General features: G+C 42.8%; 1 protein-coding gene across 1 annotated transcript in view; it reads left to right on the plus strand.

The window, feature by feature from the left end:
* The window catches only part of PSMF1 (proteasome inhibitor subunit 1), a 1,027,177-nt gene extending 1,014,274 nt beyond the window's left edge, over positions 1-12,903 (plus strand). The window contains exon 7 of the mRNA XM_044090427.1: positions 11,934-12,903. Within this exon, the coding sequence (XP_043946362.1) occupies positions 11,934-11,985 (52 nt within the window). The 3' untranslated portion in view covers positions 11,986-12,903. The remainder of the gene's footprint in view (positions 1-11,933) is intronic.
* The last annotated feature ends 4,052 nt before the right edge of the window (positions 12,904-16,955 follow it).

The following is a 16,955-nucleotide window of genomic DNA, read 5'->3' on the forward strand; positions in this document are numbered from 1 at the left end:
TGTAATTTTACAGAGTGCTAAAGGTGTCCTTCCTTAAATGCCCCCTTTGACTTTGACCATGAGGGAACAGGATGGTAAGATGGAGTCTGTTATGGGAGTTCACTTTTCCATCCCTCAGAGAATTTATTTTTTTCCAGAACTGGGGGGGGGGTTGTTCTACCATAAGTCACAACAGATTGCTCAGGATGCTCTGGATGAAAGTGGCCCTACCTCCCAATGGTAAAGGGGGGGTGGGACATCCAGTCAGAGAGCCTTGCTCTGGTAAACTCTTCCAGCAGGCCTAAAGGTTTGCACAACTACTGCACTTGGAGACTGTGTGGGGGACACTTGGTTCTCCACTGGTGAGCTTGAGAGGCCATCACTTTAGATGTCTGAGTGTTGAGTTATTTCCAAAGGCTTTCACTATTCTCTTTCATTTTACTCCAAGTTTAAGACAAAAGTCCATTCCAGATGTGCTGTGCCACCAGCAAAGGCACACAACAGCAGAGATTCGAAAGCTGCTCACAAAATGAGTCATCCAGAATGTCCCATCAAACCAGAGAGGACCTGGGATCTATTCCAGGTTCTTTTTGGTTCCCAAGAAGAACAAGGACCTCAGGCTCACTTTGGACCTAAGCAAGTTAAATTTCTTTGTCAAACAGACCAAGTTGTGGATGGTGATGGTGTAGTCTTTTCTACCTCTGCTGAAGGATGATGATAGGATGTGCTCAGTGGACCTCAAGGATACCTACTACTACATAAAGATAGTAAGATATTCCAGCTCAAGGATGCCTACTACTACATAAAGATAGTAAGATATTCCAGCTCAAGGATGCCTATTACTACATAAGGATAGTAAGATATTTCAGCTCAAGGATACCTGCTACTACATAAAGATAGTAAGATATTCCAGCTCAAGGATACCTACTACTACATAAAGATAGTAAGATATTCCAGCTCAAGGATACCTACTACTACATAAAGATAGTAAGATATTCCAGCTCAAGGATACCTACTACTACATAAAGATAGTAAGATATTCCAGCTCAAGGATACCTACTACTACATAAAGATAGTAAGATATTCCAGCTCAAGGATACCTACTACTACATAAAGATAGTAAGATATTCCAGCTCAAGGATACCTCCTACTACATAAAAATAGTAAGACATTCCAAGAGGTTCCTCCACTTCAGGCTGGGAACCAGAAACTACGGATTTCAACTACTGCCCGTGACCTCACCATAGTCAACCCACCCCACCCCACCTCCAAGAGTTCACCAAATGCATGACAGTGGTGTCAGCTTTCTTCAGGCTGCAGGGATTCCATGGCTGCAAGGATTCCATGTCTTTCCATACTTGGATGACTGGCTCCTTGCAGCGTCTTCAGGGGCATGTTTGCTTCATGTGAGAGACATTATTTGCTTCATCTGTGCCTGTCTGTTGGTATTACCGGCAATTTCAACATATCAGACCTGGAACTTGTCCAAATACCAGAATTTCAATAGCAATCTGGACACAACCTGTCAGATTAAAAGACTTCCTCCCTCAAGGTTGTCATCCCTACATCTTTAGGCCAGTCAAATTCTGATTCTTTAGAGGCCAGCCTTCTTCCTTGGTTCTTCGCTTTCTTGGCCTGATAGCTGCTGTGATCACTCTTTTACCTTTAGTCAAGTGTTTCATGAGGGTTCCCAAGTGGACTTTTTCAGTCCAATGATCTATGACAGCTCACCCTATGACCTTTTCCTATTTGAGTCACCGAGAGTTGTCATCGTCACGTCATGGTGGCTGACATCAGACTCGTGTCTCCTCAGAACACCCATTTTTTTCTTCCCTTGCTCACATCCACAGTGACCACAGATACTTCCCTGCTTGGGTGGGGGGTATCGGGCATTACAAAGGGAAGACAGTACTAGAAAGCTGGTCTCAGTCAGAATCTAATCTGCACTTCAGTGTTTTGGAGTTGTGAACAGTCCTGTAAGCATTGCAGACTTTTCATGACTGCCTCCCCAAAGTTGTGATTTTTTTTTATCCAGACAAACAATACGGCAGTGGTCTGGTACATAAACAAGTGAGAGCCCGATCCTATCCCTTGAGTTGAGAGGCCATGAGGGTTTGGCAAAGGGTGTTGTCTTCTCAATGCCTTTATTTAGCAATGCACATTCTAGTGAAATCAGGAGCATTCTGATGCCTCATAAGTGGTGCTTCAGTCTGTTAGTGATTGTGCAGATTTTCAGCTGTTGGGGCCAGCTGTGCTGCTGTTTGAGACCCCTTTCAACATCAAATGTTCTTTTGCCCTGATCTCCCCAGGGACAGTCACCAAGGGATGCTGTACTTTTTACATGGCCCCAGATCATCTTTACAGTTATTCTCCAATGCTCTTGATAATTGATAGTCATGTATTTACAGAAAGCAGCTGGATACAGAGCAAATGTATTCCTCATAGCCCCCATCTGGCTCAGTTAAGTTTGATTCCACTTCCTATGGCCTCATCTACTGCACCCTCCTTGAGTTCCATATCCCATTCCAGATCTGATTTCCTACCCTTTGGGCCAGTCTCAGCCAAATCTGAAATTCCTCAGGTTGACCACTGTGTTCTTCCACTTCCAGTGATGGCCAGAGATCCTAATCTGTCTGGAAGAGTTGTTTATATCCTGGCTTCTTTCCACTAGAAAGGTTTGTGGTATTAAGTGGAAAAGATTTACCATTTGGGCCACTTCAAAAGTGTTGCATCCATTCTCTGCTCTGTTGGATGCAGTTTGAGTTTATAGCTGGTCTCATTCACTCTAGGACTAGCTAATCTACTGTTACGATTCAACTGGCAACCATTTCAAATTTCCATGTGGGTCAACCTGTATGCCAGTTTCTTCCTTGAGATTGTCTAAAGCCTTTTGAAAGACATTTTTTCTTCTCAGATCTCCAGTGAGGTACCCAATTCTACCTTAGGACATGCATCACCTTTAGCCTTCACTAGGGACCCCCTCGAGCCTGCTGCTACTGTGGGTTTAAAGCCTTTGTTGTGGAAAATAATCTTTGTAATTGCAGTAACTTCCACCAGATAAGTTTCTGAGGTTCAGGCCTTATCATGCACCCTGCCTTACCTTATTTTTCACAAAGGCTGGTTTTCATTTTGTTCCAATCCTTCCTTTATCCCTAAGGTGGCCTCCAAGTTTAAGCTGAGCCAGTTGATTTGGTTTCCAGTTTTCTTCCGAAATTTGAATAATAATGGCAGATACTGGTTTCATTGTTTGCTTCTTTGTCGATTTAGATTTTGCTTGTACAGGACTAAACATATCAGAAAATCAGACAAGCTTTTTGTGTCATCCTCTAGAGCTGAGCTTGAGAAACCAGTCTCCAAGGTCACTTTGTCTAGATGGCTTTCTGACTGCATTTTTTCATCGGTACCTCATAAGGTTTATCCCTACCTGTCAAAACAAAAGCCCATTATACTTCGGCGGTATCTACTTCAACAGCCTTTAGTTGCACTTTAGGTGATGTTTATGCAGTAGCTACCTGGTTAAACACTCATACCTTTGTGTCCCATTGCAAGATTGACATTTAGTCCAAATGTAGAACCTCTTTTGACTCTATCATTTTGCAGAGTATTCTTTCCTGATACCACCCATTTAGTCTGGCTGGGGACTCTCTCTCTCAGGTGGAGGCAGACAGAAAAGACAACATTGGATATAAAAGTTATGTACCAGACATAATGCTAGATCTGTGTTGTCGTCTTCTATGCATCTCAACCATCACTCCCCCATCCCATTTGATATTGTCACTGGTCTTTTATGGCTATTGTTGGGTCCTGCAGACTAGTCTAAAGTCTGTTGAGACATTTTGGATTTGGCCTCATTTTCTTTTAGGGGGACACTTTCCCTACAGGTCAGGTAGGATAGGGAAAAATCAGTCTGAGATTTAGTCATGCAGAGCATTATGAGAGAGAAGTTGGAGCGTTAGAGCCAAAGATTCTGAAGTGAAAGCATCTGGTTCAATAATCCACAGGTTGAGACGGACTGAAGAAGACAGCATAGATCTAGCCTTATGGTAAGTTCACAACTTTCATTTTGACCATGTCTTTATGTGATAAATTAACAAGGGTGTTTTAAAACAGAAGTTCGTCATTAGCTTTTTTCAGAAGTAATCTTTATATTTGTGTAGGACGCAGAAAATGCCAACATGGGTTGCAACAGTCAAGCTTCTTAAAGGCTAGTAGGGCATAAGCTTGACAATCCTGTTTCTTATAGTGACAGTAGAAAATAGAGGAGAGAGAGCCCTTTGTACTCTGGATGAGCACTGTCTCTTCAGATTTTTCCTGAGGTGAGTGCTTGAGTTTTGAAAGACAGGCTAGCTGTTCATCATCTTTGTTCCAGGGAAGGACTTGCCTTTGATGACTGAGTCATCTTTTGCATCATTCTTCCGATGGTGCATTGGTTAATGCCAACCAGGCCACAGAATAGAGGGATAAAGCTCCAAGTGGTCAGAGTTCAATAATTGACTTCAGCAGTTGTAACACTAACAGGGAAAGGATTGTGCATTCCCATCCAGGTGGCAGAAGATGGTTGTGTACCTGTTCCCCAAGACTTTCTCCTGGTAAAGACAGGGGACTTTGACACAAGGGTGTGGGCCAAAGAGGAGATTAGGGTTGGAACGTGGCTGAGCTGCTTTAAAGGTGGAGCAAGAGACAGCTGATTCTCATTGCACTCCCTTCCTTTGAATGAAACCACATAGCTGGCGGGAGAGGGGAGGGGAAAGTAACCGAGGTAGGCCATAAGAGAAAAAAAAAACAAAGGTAGATGGCAATGTCTCCTCCCTGGATGCCCCAAGTTCCACTTCAGTCTCATCTGTAATGTTGGTCATTGTTTGGGGATAGTCGAGTGGCTGGTAGACCCAGCTGTGGACAAGGGTCACTAGGGATGGCTGTTAGGATGAAATAGAGGAGCAAGGCAATATCCTTAAAAAAAATGTATATTACTAAATCCTGTGGCCAAAACCCCCTATAGCAGACAAGTTACTGCTTCCAGTGTGTGCCTCATGAATGTCTGTTGTATACATTTGTGCTGTGAACAGTACAGTTGTGTATACTTACCATAAATGCAGATGGTCGAGTATATCGGCCAAGGGCTTCCTTGGCGGGAAATCTGACAAGTCAGAAGTGCAACACTGAAACACGAGCAGCATGCATGGTTCTTTGTGCTCACTTGCACCAGTCATCGTTTTGACCAAAATTGAGGGGGTCAGGCTACACTTACAGGACTTAACCATCTGAATCCTGTCATTGTGCAATTCTCTGCCTTCTTAACTCATTCCCTTCAGTGGAGTTCTTGAAGTTTGCCCTGTAACTTCCAGTGGGCGTAGCCTAATCTTTTTGACAGAATCAAATTATATCCTCATATTTCAAACAACTGTTCATATCTCTGGGAACCATAGGGGTTACTAAAGAGGTATAAATGGCAAACTCTTCAGCATACATTATTTTTATAGTGGTAGTATGCTTTAGGTTCTAGGTCTTAAACTGAATTGTAGAAATCACAGCAAATACAGTAATTATTATGTTTGTAATATTTTGTAAACAGCTTACAATATCCCAGAAACCACTCAAGTTACACACATACTATGTGCAGCATTTTGTTCATCCAGCTGACAGCTTCCAAATGAGGCTAAGCAGTTCTGTCTGTGTTGCTTGGTGGTTGAGATATTTAGAAAAACATGAAATTGATGTCTGAATAAAATATATAAACAATTAATATCCCTTTACTTGTACTAGATAGAGGGCACAGAAATATAGCTGAGTTTGCCATGGTGTAAAATTTAAGGTGAAATCTTTTAATACCATGTATGTAGCATGGTTTTGGAATTATTGATGCAAATGTAAACGAGCAATAGTTGACACCTAGAGGCATCAGTAGAATGTAACTGCAGAAGCACCTTGAGGTATCCACTCAGCTGTAATAAGTTAAACCCCACTGCCAGTAGTGTTTGTGACTTAACCCAGCTTAGTAACAGAGTGCGTCCTCAACATACATACATACATATATGTACACAAATATGTTGGTAGATAACCCCTTCCATACCTCACTTAATGAGTAAGTTGGATCCCTGTGTGCTGCTATCACCTGTTTAGCAATGCTGTATCATATCTCAGCAGTTTCCTGATTTACAGGAAGAGTCTTGTCAGTGGAAGGAGAACAAACTGGTGGGTCCAGGGGACAAGAAATGTATGATGTTCTTCATTCCACATTGCTGCAGTCCTAACTATTGGGTAGTCCGCTGTCCAGTCGGCCCGAATACCAAAGTATATGGCTGACGTCGGTCAGGGCGCATTAGACTGACGTCAGTACGTCAGGGTACTAATGCGCATGACCGACGCCATAACCTCAGTCTTTTTTGCCGCATGGTCCGATGCAGAAGCAATTTTGCGAGTGCAGGTTGGCGTTCTGAAAGTTTCTGAAGCAGAGTTTCAGACCGAATCAAAGTTGGCTAAGTACCCCGTTGGGGAATATTTTGGTTTTTTCTTGCCTCAGTATTTAACCGGATGTCAGAAAAAGTGAATAACTGTATTTCTTGTGGGAAACAGATACCTCATAGGGATTACCATACTTTGTGTATACCTTGTTTAGGGCCTGAGCACGACGTTGTTGGCTGCCGCTCTTGTGCTAGATTTAACAAACGCACTATTAAGAGAAGGTTAGACTGTGCCAGGTTAGTGTTTGGGAAGCGTTGTAATTATAAAATGCCGTCGGATGCTCCGACGCCGACTTCGGCTAAAAAACGCAAGGACAAAACAGCAAAGCCTAGAGTGGGAGAACCGACAGTCCCAGACGTAGGTTCTTTAGAGGGCTCAGTGGAGCCGGAGGTTTTGCCAGGTGTTTCTTTGGAGTCTCAGGGAGAGACTTTACTGTTACAGGATGTATCCTCTCAGGAAGTAGGCCAGGCTGAGGGGGCTTCTCAGGTGGCTGTTCTTCCCTCTCTTCCTAAGGTGGTCAGAGCCTCCCCTTCTGTTTCCAAGGCTTCTTTGAGGGGCAGGCCGAGTTTTGCTTCAGTGGGGGTTTCTCCTAGTGCTTCAGGGTCCTTGCCTAAGAAACATATGCTTAAAATGGCAGAGGATTTGATTACTATGATAAGGGGTTCTATGCCCCCTCCTGATAAGAGGCCTAGGGTGGAATCTGAGTTTGAGAGTTTTGAGCAATGCTCGGAGGCTTCTGAGTCTTCGGCTGAAGACTTGCAGGAGTACCCTCCTTATTCTGATTCTGATGTGGATGATTCTACTCCTTCAGCTTCCCCTCCTGAGGATTTTTCATTTTCAGAGACTCTGCATTCCATGAGGGAGCATTTTAAATGGGAAGGTCAAGATTTCTCTGATTCCAGGAAAAGGCTTAGGAATTCTTGTTTTACCCCAGCACAGGCCTTTAGCTATACCTCCTGTTTTGAATGTGGTGGAAGATGTTTTGCAGAGGCTTCCCTGAATCCGGATTCTTTGCCTCCTGCCCCAGTTAAACCGGATAGGTATTATAGGGTGCCTGAAGCTCATAAGTATCTTTTAAGAGTCCTAGGGCAGACCCGAAACTGTCTCTCAGGGGCCTAAAGGTGTGAAGGCCTCAGTTGTTAAAAATCCTGTCCCTCCTGATAAAGAGGCAAGGGCTTTGGATAGATGGGGAAAGAAAGTGTATACTTCTTCCACTTTAGCCATGAGGGCGTTGAATTGTCAGTTTCACATGTTAAAATATCAGAATTATCTTCTTTCACAGTTGAAATCTAAGGTGGATGCTCTGGCGGAAGGTATTGAGTGTAAAGAGTTGCAGGATTTAGTTCATGTGTCTGAACAAGTGGGTAAACATTCCTTGCAATGTGGTTTTGATGCTGTGCAGGCCTCCTCCAGGGTGGCTGCCACTGGTTCTGTTCTTCGTAGGCACGCCTGGTTGAGAGATCAGAACTTAGCTGAGCATGTATTGACAAGGATTTTGGATGCTCCTTTACAGTCTGATGTGTTGTTTGGTTCGCCTGTGGAAGCAGTTTTAAAGAAAATGGAGGACAAGGCTAAGTCTATGCAAACTGTTAAGGATTTTTTGCAGGTGCAGCCTCCGAAGTTTAGTAGAAATTGGCCTGCTAAGGGATGGACTTATCCTGCTTATGATTCCCAGTCTAGGGGTAGGTCTAGACGTGCTAGGGGCAGAGCTCAAGGTGCTTTTAGGCCTAGGACAGGGAGTTCACCTGCTCAGGCTTCTGGTGAGGGCAGGGGTCAGTCCTTTCGTAAGCAGACCCAATGACCTGCCTTTTCAGCTGCCAGTACCTTCTCGCCTGGCGGCACCTCTAGGAGGAAGACTGTCTCTTTTCAAAGAAAATTGGGATTTAATTACCCAAGACAAATGGGTTCTGGATATCATTCACCACGGTTACAGGTTTTATTTCCATACCTTGCCTCCTTTCAAAGGCATGCCAGACATTCCTCCTCTACAAAGACAAGAGGCTCACAAGCAAATTTCTCAGTTACTCCAAATAGGGGCCATTCAGCCGGTTCCTGTGCCAGAAAGGGGCCTAGGATTTTATTCTCGCCTGTTCCTAGTACCAAGAAGGGGAACACGTGGAGACCAATTTTGGATTTATCTATCCTCAACACTTATCTGGACATTCCCAAGTTCAAAATGTTGACGTTACAACAGCTTTTACCTCTGCTGGGCAAAGATCACTGGATGGTAACTTTAGATCTCAAGGAAGCTTACCTTCATGTGCCTATAAGACTAAGTTGCAGAAAGTATCTGCGTTTCGAGCTGGAAATTCTCATTATCAGTTCTCTGCATTGCCCTTTGGCTTATCTACTGCGCCCAGAGTATTCACAAAGGTTCTGGCTCCAGTGATAGCTTACTTCAGGCTAAAAGGAATTCAAATCTATCCTTACTTGGACGATTGCCTGATTCTGGCTCAAGAAAAGGAAGACCTTCTACAGCATTTGGAATATGTCATAGCAGTGCTAAGATGCCTAGGGTATTCTGTGAACGAAATAAAGTCCAGTCTAGTACCCTCTCAAGACATGTGCTTTCTGGGTGTGAGACTGAATACAGCAGCCCAGATGGCCTTTTTAACCCCGGACAAACAAAAGAATCTTTCAAGTTACTTCCATCAACTATCTCTTCAGTCCGGGCTGACTGCAAGGACAGTCCTTCAAGCCTTAGGGTTCATGGCATCTTGTATTCTGGTGCTTCCCAATGCCAAACTGCATATGAGGAAGCTACAATGGTATCTCAAGAATGTATGGACACAGCACTGCCAGGATTTGGACACTGTCATTCAAATAATACCTTGCATTCAAAGGGAATTTTTGTGGTGGGCTCAGGAATGTCACCTAAACAAGGGACTCTCTGTGACCCGGCCAGAGGCGAGTCAAATTCTAACGACAGATGCCTCAGACATTGCTTGGGGAGCTCATCTAAATGGAAAGTGGATACAAGACAAGTGGCCTGCCAGACTACAGCATCTACATATCAACATGAAGGAGATGTTAGCAGTCCAGTTTGCATTAATGGCTTTCAAGGAGTTACTTCTTCCAGGGCAGGTGTTGATTCTAACAGACAACACAACTGTCATGTGGTACATCAACAAACAAGGGGGAACACATTCTTACCCATTGTGCAGGCAAGCAATGATTTTATGGGAGACTGCGCTAAGCTTGCAACTAACTCTTCAGGCAAGGTTTCTGCCGAGCACAGAACTCCTTAGCAGATGTGTTAAGCAGACAAATCATGGATCCCCACGAGTGGAAACTGGATCTTCATGTATTTCAAAAGTTGACAGTGTCCTGGGAACTCCAGACATGGATCTGTTCGCTTCTCCACTAAACCACCAGCTGCCAAAGTTTTGCACAAAGAGGTTTCATCACACAGCTTGGAAAGTGGATGCTCTTTCTTTCAGTTGGAAAAATCTTCATGTGTATGCATTTCCACCTCTGCCTCTTCTTCCAAAGGTGCTTCTAAAGGTCAGACAAGACAAGCCAAGGATGATTTTAATAGCTCCAGATTGGCCTCGCAGCACTGGTACCCATTACTGAGGAGTCTGGTAAAGAAGCCTCCATGGCCTTTACCCTTGATTCCACATCTGTTGTCTCAGAAGGACGGTCTGCTCAATGTCAAGCTTCACTCTCTTCATCTAACAGCCTGGCATATTCTGTTTTGAAAGACAGCAGGTCTCAACTTCCTCAACAAGTTTTAAATGTGATTATGGAAGCCAGAAGACCTAGTACAAGGAAAGTGTACGCAGAAAATGGAAGAGATTTTTATTTTGGACTGCAGCAAAGAATTTGGAGATTTCGGAGCCTAATTTGAGTGTGGCTCTTCAATATCTTACTGAGTTATTGGACAAAGGTTTGTCTTTCTCTTCCATTAAGATTCATGCTGCAGCAATTTCAGCTCACTATGATTGTGACCCACCATTGTTTTCACATCCTTTGTTCAAGCAATTTCTTAGAGGGGCAAAGAATATAAGACCCCCACGTAGAGCTCCTACTCCTGCTTGGGATCTCAATTTTGTGTTGGAGAAACTTACTCTACAACCTTTTGAGCCTGCAGCTACTGCTGAACTGAAATACTTGTCATGGAAGACTGCTTTTTGTTGGCGATTACTTCGGCAAGAAGGGTTTCTGAGTTACAGGCCCTTATGGCGGTTGAGCCTTTTTGATTTTTCATAAGGATAGGGTAGCATTACGTACTAATCCTTCCTTTATGCCTAAAGTGGTTTCTAGTGTGGCTTTAAACCAAACTATTCATTTGCCTACGTTTTATGCAGATCCCCAAAATAAAGGGGAAAAGATTTTGCACACTTTAGATGTACACAGGCAATTGCGTTATTATTTGAGCAGGACTAAGGATTTTAGGCAGTCTCAGCAGTTGTTTGTTTCTTTTGCTTTGAGTTCTCAGGGCAAGCCTGTGTCAAAACAAACTATTTCTAGGTGGATTGGGTTTTGCATTGCATTTTGTTATTCCCATCATGGCAAGGAGATTCCAGCTGGGATTAGGCCTCATTCCACTAGGGCTACTGCCACTTCAACAGCTTTTTAAGGGGTGGCAACTAAGGATATTTTGGAGGCAGCTACTTGGAGTTCAGTGCATACTTTCTCTAAGCATTACCACCTTCCTCTCTACTCTAAGTCTAGGGCTGGTTTTGCCACAGCTATTTTGCAAGGCATGTTATCAGCTCCTGCTTCCTTATGATTTGCCAGCCTCCCTTACCTCTGCTTTGGGATTCTACCCAATAGTTAGGACTGCAGCAATGTGGAATGAAGAACATAGTACAGTTTTGTACCTACCATAAATGTAGATGTTCGAGGATCCACATTGCTGCAGTCCAATTTACCCTCCCTCCTTCCCCTCTGTGTTTAGGGGTGGTTGTGTAGGTGAGGTTATATTCTGCTAATTTTGTATATTTTGTATATATATATATCTTTTGGTGCAGATATTTTGGGAGTTTTTGGCCTTATCTTTTCAGGGTCTTCTGACATCTGGGGCAAGAAAAGACTGAGGTTATGGCGTCGGTCATGCGCATTAGTACCCTGACGTACTGACGTCAGTCTAATGCGCCCTGACCGACGTCAGCCATATACTTTGGTATTCGGGCCGACTGGACAGCGGACTACCCAATAGTTAGGACTGCAGCAATGTGGATCCTCGAACATCTACATTTATGGTAGGTACAAAACTGTACTTTGCATGCTACTTTGAAGCATGCATTAACTGAGTGAGTGGGTGACCCTGAATGTGTGATTTTGCTGGAAAAAGATTTTGTGAAGAAAGACTACTCATCGTTTGGCTTATGAAGGTGAGTCCTGTATGGCAACTGGTAAAGGTAAGAACATGTCTGCTATTTAGTTTCTCATGTAACGTATGTAGGTGCATGTTTACCAGATAAGCAGTGGACATTTCTGTTGGTTAACTGTCTGTTGATGGTGTCTTTTATGTTTTTGTACTGCAGGCCTGACCCAGACCACCTTCCACCACCTGGTTACGATGACATGTTCATGTGATGATTTGGCAGGGAATGCTCGAAAAGCTTTATTCCACATTGTTGCCCAAGTCTTCTAACCCATCCAGACAGAAGAGCGTATTGTAGTGGAACTGCTTCTCTTCATTGCTAACTCAGTGCAGTTTTTCACTTGTCGAATGAAACCTGAACTGATGCAGTATGCAATGATTTCATTAAAATAGCACTTATGACGCTTACTGCATTGATAGTGTATTGTGCATTCTACTTTTATAAGCTACAGGAGAGATGAGTACACAGCAAAAAAAAAATGTATTTTCTAGAATATCTAAACAAATGTATACCCGTCTGTAGTTAAGCACTTTTTAAAATCTTCTGTTCCTGTTGTATAAGCTGTTCTGCAGAAATAATTTATTTATAACATTGTTGTGGATTTATTGAGGTCAGATGGACATGGTCTGTGGTCTTCCATCAGGCACATTTTCTTTGTTGGATGACTAATAAGTGTGACATTGCAAGGTTTATGTTTATTTTTTGCAATAAGTCCGCTAGTCAATGTTCCAGCAACCATTTATGTGACCTGTTGGTAAATATTACACCTGCATGCAGAATGGGCTTTGCAGCCAAACCTTATGGGAATTATTTCGGAACCTTTATAGACTTCAGTGCAATGAGAACCCATTTTGGAAGATCCCCAGGTACTTCTATGCAAATGTCTGAAAGAGATGGTTTCTGCTGTAAGTAGTAACAAAGACATTTGTTTTTACAAAGGGTAAATAAATAAAAGCCTTCTAACATTCACTTTTCATCTATTAAATTAATAGGATATTTTTCATTAAAAATGTCTGCATTATAATTTGTTCTAAGCAAGTAAAAGTATTGCTTCAGGATGTCCTTACATGAGTGGAAGAAGTTTTACCTGCCTTGTAAATAAATAAATATTTGTCAAGTGTTCAGTTCAGAGCAAGATCTGTTCATTGGATTGTGTTCTGTGTTCTGTGTTCTTTTTGCAAATCTTTGTTACTTGGAACAGAGATTATTTTTAACAGTGCAGGACTGAAATGGGAAGTCAAGCAGCCGTATGATGTATGCTCAGGGGTCTACTTCTATTCGCTGACAGCCCATTTCACTGAAACCCATTTCGTTGACAGCTCATTTCATTGACAAAAGTATTCAAGGCAAAAACCTGGGTTTTGCCCCCCTCCCCACTGTTGTGCGACTGTGGAGTTGTTATATATAGTTGGGGGGGGTGTGGGGGGCCACATTGGGGGGGCACAGCCCCCCACCTAGAATGTTTGTTAATGAAATGAGCTGTCAACGAAATGGGTTTCAGTGAAATGGGATATCAGCGAATAGAAGTAGACCCATGCTCAGCCATATGATATATGCTCAGCCGTATGATGTATGCTCAGCCGTATGATGTATGTTCAGCCGTATGATGTATGCTCAGCCGTATGATATTTGCTCAGTGAAAAGAAAACGAAGTAGCACCTCTGCTGGGAGATTTATCTTTAGCTTTGGTTCAGTAATGCAGCTCTTATTTCTTCTAGCTGTTCCTGATTTAAGAGCGACAACTATATTTGCTTCTGAAAGTTTGTGGAATCCTCCTGCTCTTCTGTAAGTTCCAGCTCTTTAGACAAAAGTATGTGATGGAAAGTCCTGAAATTTCTCCTGGAGACATAGTTAATGTGCTCTCCTTATGGCTTAATTAAAACAAATGCACAACTTTTTGTTGTCTCGGATTAATTGTTAAAATTTTTGTGCTTTCGGGGTATTTTCAAAAAATGTGTAATTGCTGCCTTTTGAAATGCCAGCTTCTTATCTAAGAATTCACATAGTTGAAGCTTTGGTTTCCATAATTTTACTTCCCCCAGTAAAATTGGGTCCCTTCTAAAATGATAATACCCTTTGAGCTAAACTCAAGTGCTCACCTTTCTCATCATCTTAGCATCAGGACTCCACCTTGTTTTCAAAAGCCGTTGAGTTTTTCTCACTGCTGACCTACATGTAGCATCATGCAATACCGAAGAGGGTTTGCTGGTATAGTTCCTTGCAGCATGTAGCATACAAGAGGGAAGACGCAAGTCTGTAAGCAGGTTTGGGGCACAGTCCAACAAAATAATATGGCCCACAGAATGCTTCAGAACCACAGAGCCAAACTCTTCAATCAAACTTCTATCAGTGAGGGGCCAAGCGAGATGTTTCTTTTTATTGTATAGACAAATGTATAGTAGTAAAGTCTAGAAATCCCTCAAGCATTTTTTTAAACAAGAAACATCTTTATTGAAGTATCACGTATGACAAAGGCAATCATACATTTACATAAAGAAAAACAGATCATATTGACATATTTCCCATTGCAGACATTATACTTCACTTATAACCTTCTGTACAGTCATTGTCTGTTAAACATACATAACTCATTCAGTTCTTGCCTTCCCTTAAACCTCATTCCTCCTCCAAAACATTGCTCTACATGTATTATTCCCACATTTCCCATATTTCTACATAATTTGCTCCTACCCCTTTCTAAAGATCCCACTTCCAGTTATTTTATCTCTGTTACTATATTCACTGCTTTTAGTATGATTGGTTTAGACTCTGATCTCCATTTTCTAGTAACTGATTTTTTTGGCAACCATCAGAATTAAACTCAAGAAGACCTTACTATGTCTAGACAATTCAGATTCTGTATCACAGTTCAAAACAATAATTTCCTTAGTTAAACCAGTTTGCTCACCAGTATTTCTGAAAAAGTAGCCTGCGGGAAATTTTTAAAGTTTGCCAACTCATTAACTATATTCCCAGTTACCTCATGTAGTGTTATCAATCTCTCCTTTATTCTCACTGATGGGTCAGATCCAATGTGTCGGATCCGTCTTGGCCTTTCCAAAAGCTCGAGATCTTCAGCAAAGCTCATGGGCATCCTTCCCTACCCATAATGTAGTTCCCCAACTTCCTCAAATCTCGTTTGCCACGCTGTGAGAAGGATCTTCTAACAAGCTCTGGGCTAAGTTGATTGTTATTATTAGTATCTTTGTCTTATAGTTATACTAAGGGAAAAAAAATAAAAGTTTATTTTTTTACTGTCAGTTCCCTTTTTTGGATTTTAGTTTGTGTCTGTTTAAGTTAGAGGATGTACAACTTGCACCTGCTTAAGTTAGAGGGTGTTTTTCCTTTCCTCTTCCCTTTAATCTCTGCCGTTGTAGTTAGTTATTCCTAGCATTTAGGTAGTTTTCTTCCTTCCCTTTCATAGTTAGCATCCATTTTAGTTAGAGGGTGTCTAACTCACGTTCATTTCAGTTAGAGGGCATTCCCTACGTACACACACACACACACACACACACACACACACACACACACACGCACACACTCATAAGTTAAAAACTCCTACCTCTTCTTTTAATTCTCTATATAGTTTTGTAATTGGAGAGTGTACTGTTTATTGCTCATAAAAGGAAAGCCTCTTGTCTTTAAAAAAATACGAGCAGTGTGGCAAGAAGATGCCCTTCAGTGACTCACACACTTTGTATGTACCATTTGGGGCCTCTTCACCTGCGGGAATATCTTGTTTTATTTGCCATGCTTTTAATCAGAGAGCGCTGATTGAGCATAAAAACAAATTGATCGTGAAGGGGTTATTGAAAACTCCCTTTTCTGAGGCTATTTCCCCATTTTTTTTCTTCTTTGAAATCGGAGAAGTCCAAAAAAGTGGTGAAATGTCCTTCTCCAGCTCCGAAATCTTCTTTCGAGCCGAAACCAAAACAGCTGAAACTGTCTGCTCTGACTGAACCTTTGGAGCAAGCAGAGACCTTGGGATCCAAGACTTCATCTGAGCAGAAAGAATCACCGGCTCGGAAGTCAACTACTACTTGAACCTTCTGCTCCAAAAGCCTCCTTGTCTTCAGAGTTTCAGTATCAGAGCCAATCAGTTCTCGGCTCCATTCTCCATTCTCCATTCCTGACTAAATCCAGGTCTCCTACACTTTCTACCCACTCAACCAGGAGTCTCTCTGATGAAGATATGGGTAGGGTAGTGAAGAGGCTCCTAAAGACACCTGCTTTGGCCAAGTTACTTTTGGATCCGAGCCCAAAGAAGTCAGAACTGACGCAACCTTCCCCGTCAGTGCCTGTTCCTTCTCCAGTCCGTCCTACGTTTTCGGAGCCTGATGACTCTGACATCCAGCTTGTGTTGATATCTGGTCCATGACCTGTTGGCTCCTCGGATCAGATATTTGCCTGAACATTTCTGCCCAGTCAGAGCAGGGAACTTTCCGAGACCAGTTCCTCTATCCATCCTTCTAATAAGGATTCCAAGACCATGGACAGGTATGGGAAGCATGTCTTTTTGTCAGCACCTTTACCTTATGGTCACTGAACTACCTTACCCATTTCACTGCACTACAGTGGGACCTGCTAAAGGAACTTTCAGACTGCCTCCAAGGAACTTTAGCTAAAGCGGTGGCAAATAGGGTCAATGCTCAGCTCGCTACCCTCAATTAAGTTGTCATCTTGTTCTTGATGGTCATTTCATAAGCAGCAGCTGGAGCGAATAGAATTGCGGGTTCAGGCAACTTTATCATGAGAAAGGTGTGGATGCGCCTTTGCAATTTTGTGGAGCCCTTCAAGTCTTCATTCATTAACGCTCCCTTTGATGGCTCATCTCTCGTTGGACCTAAAGTAAAAGAAACGCTGACCAGGTCTGACCAGGAAGGTGATACCTTGTCTGCCATTGGAGTACATTTTTCTCACCTACCAGACCATGTCTTGAGGGTCAGAGAGGTAGTGGAAAGATGTGGTTCAAGAAATCACAGAGGGCTTACCAGGATGCACAAGGTGGCGGTTCCCCCATTGGTAGAGGGGGGAACAGTAATGGAAGACTCTACCCTCGCAGCAGCGGAGACCCACAGAATCAGGGGTCCAGAGAATCTTTCTTTGGCAGACCCTTCCAGCTTTCCTGAAGGAGCACCTGATAGCTTGCCTCTTGAGGCACTCAGGGGGGATTGTCTCTGC

Source organism: Protopterus annectens, chromosome 12.part0, assembly GCF_019279795.1.
Source record: "Protopterus annectens isolate FY-2018-M chromosome 12.part0, PAN1.0, whole genome shotgun sequence".
NCBI classification, from domain to species: Eukaryota; Metazoa; Chordata; order Ceratodontiformes; family Protopteridae; genus Protopterus; species Protopterus annectens.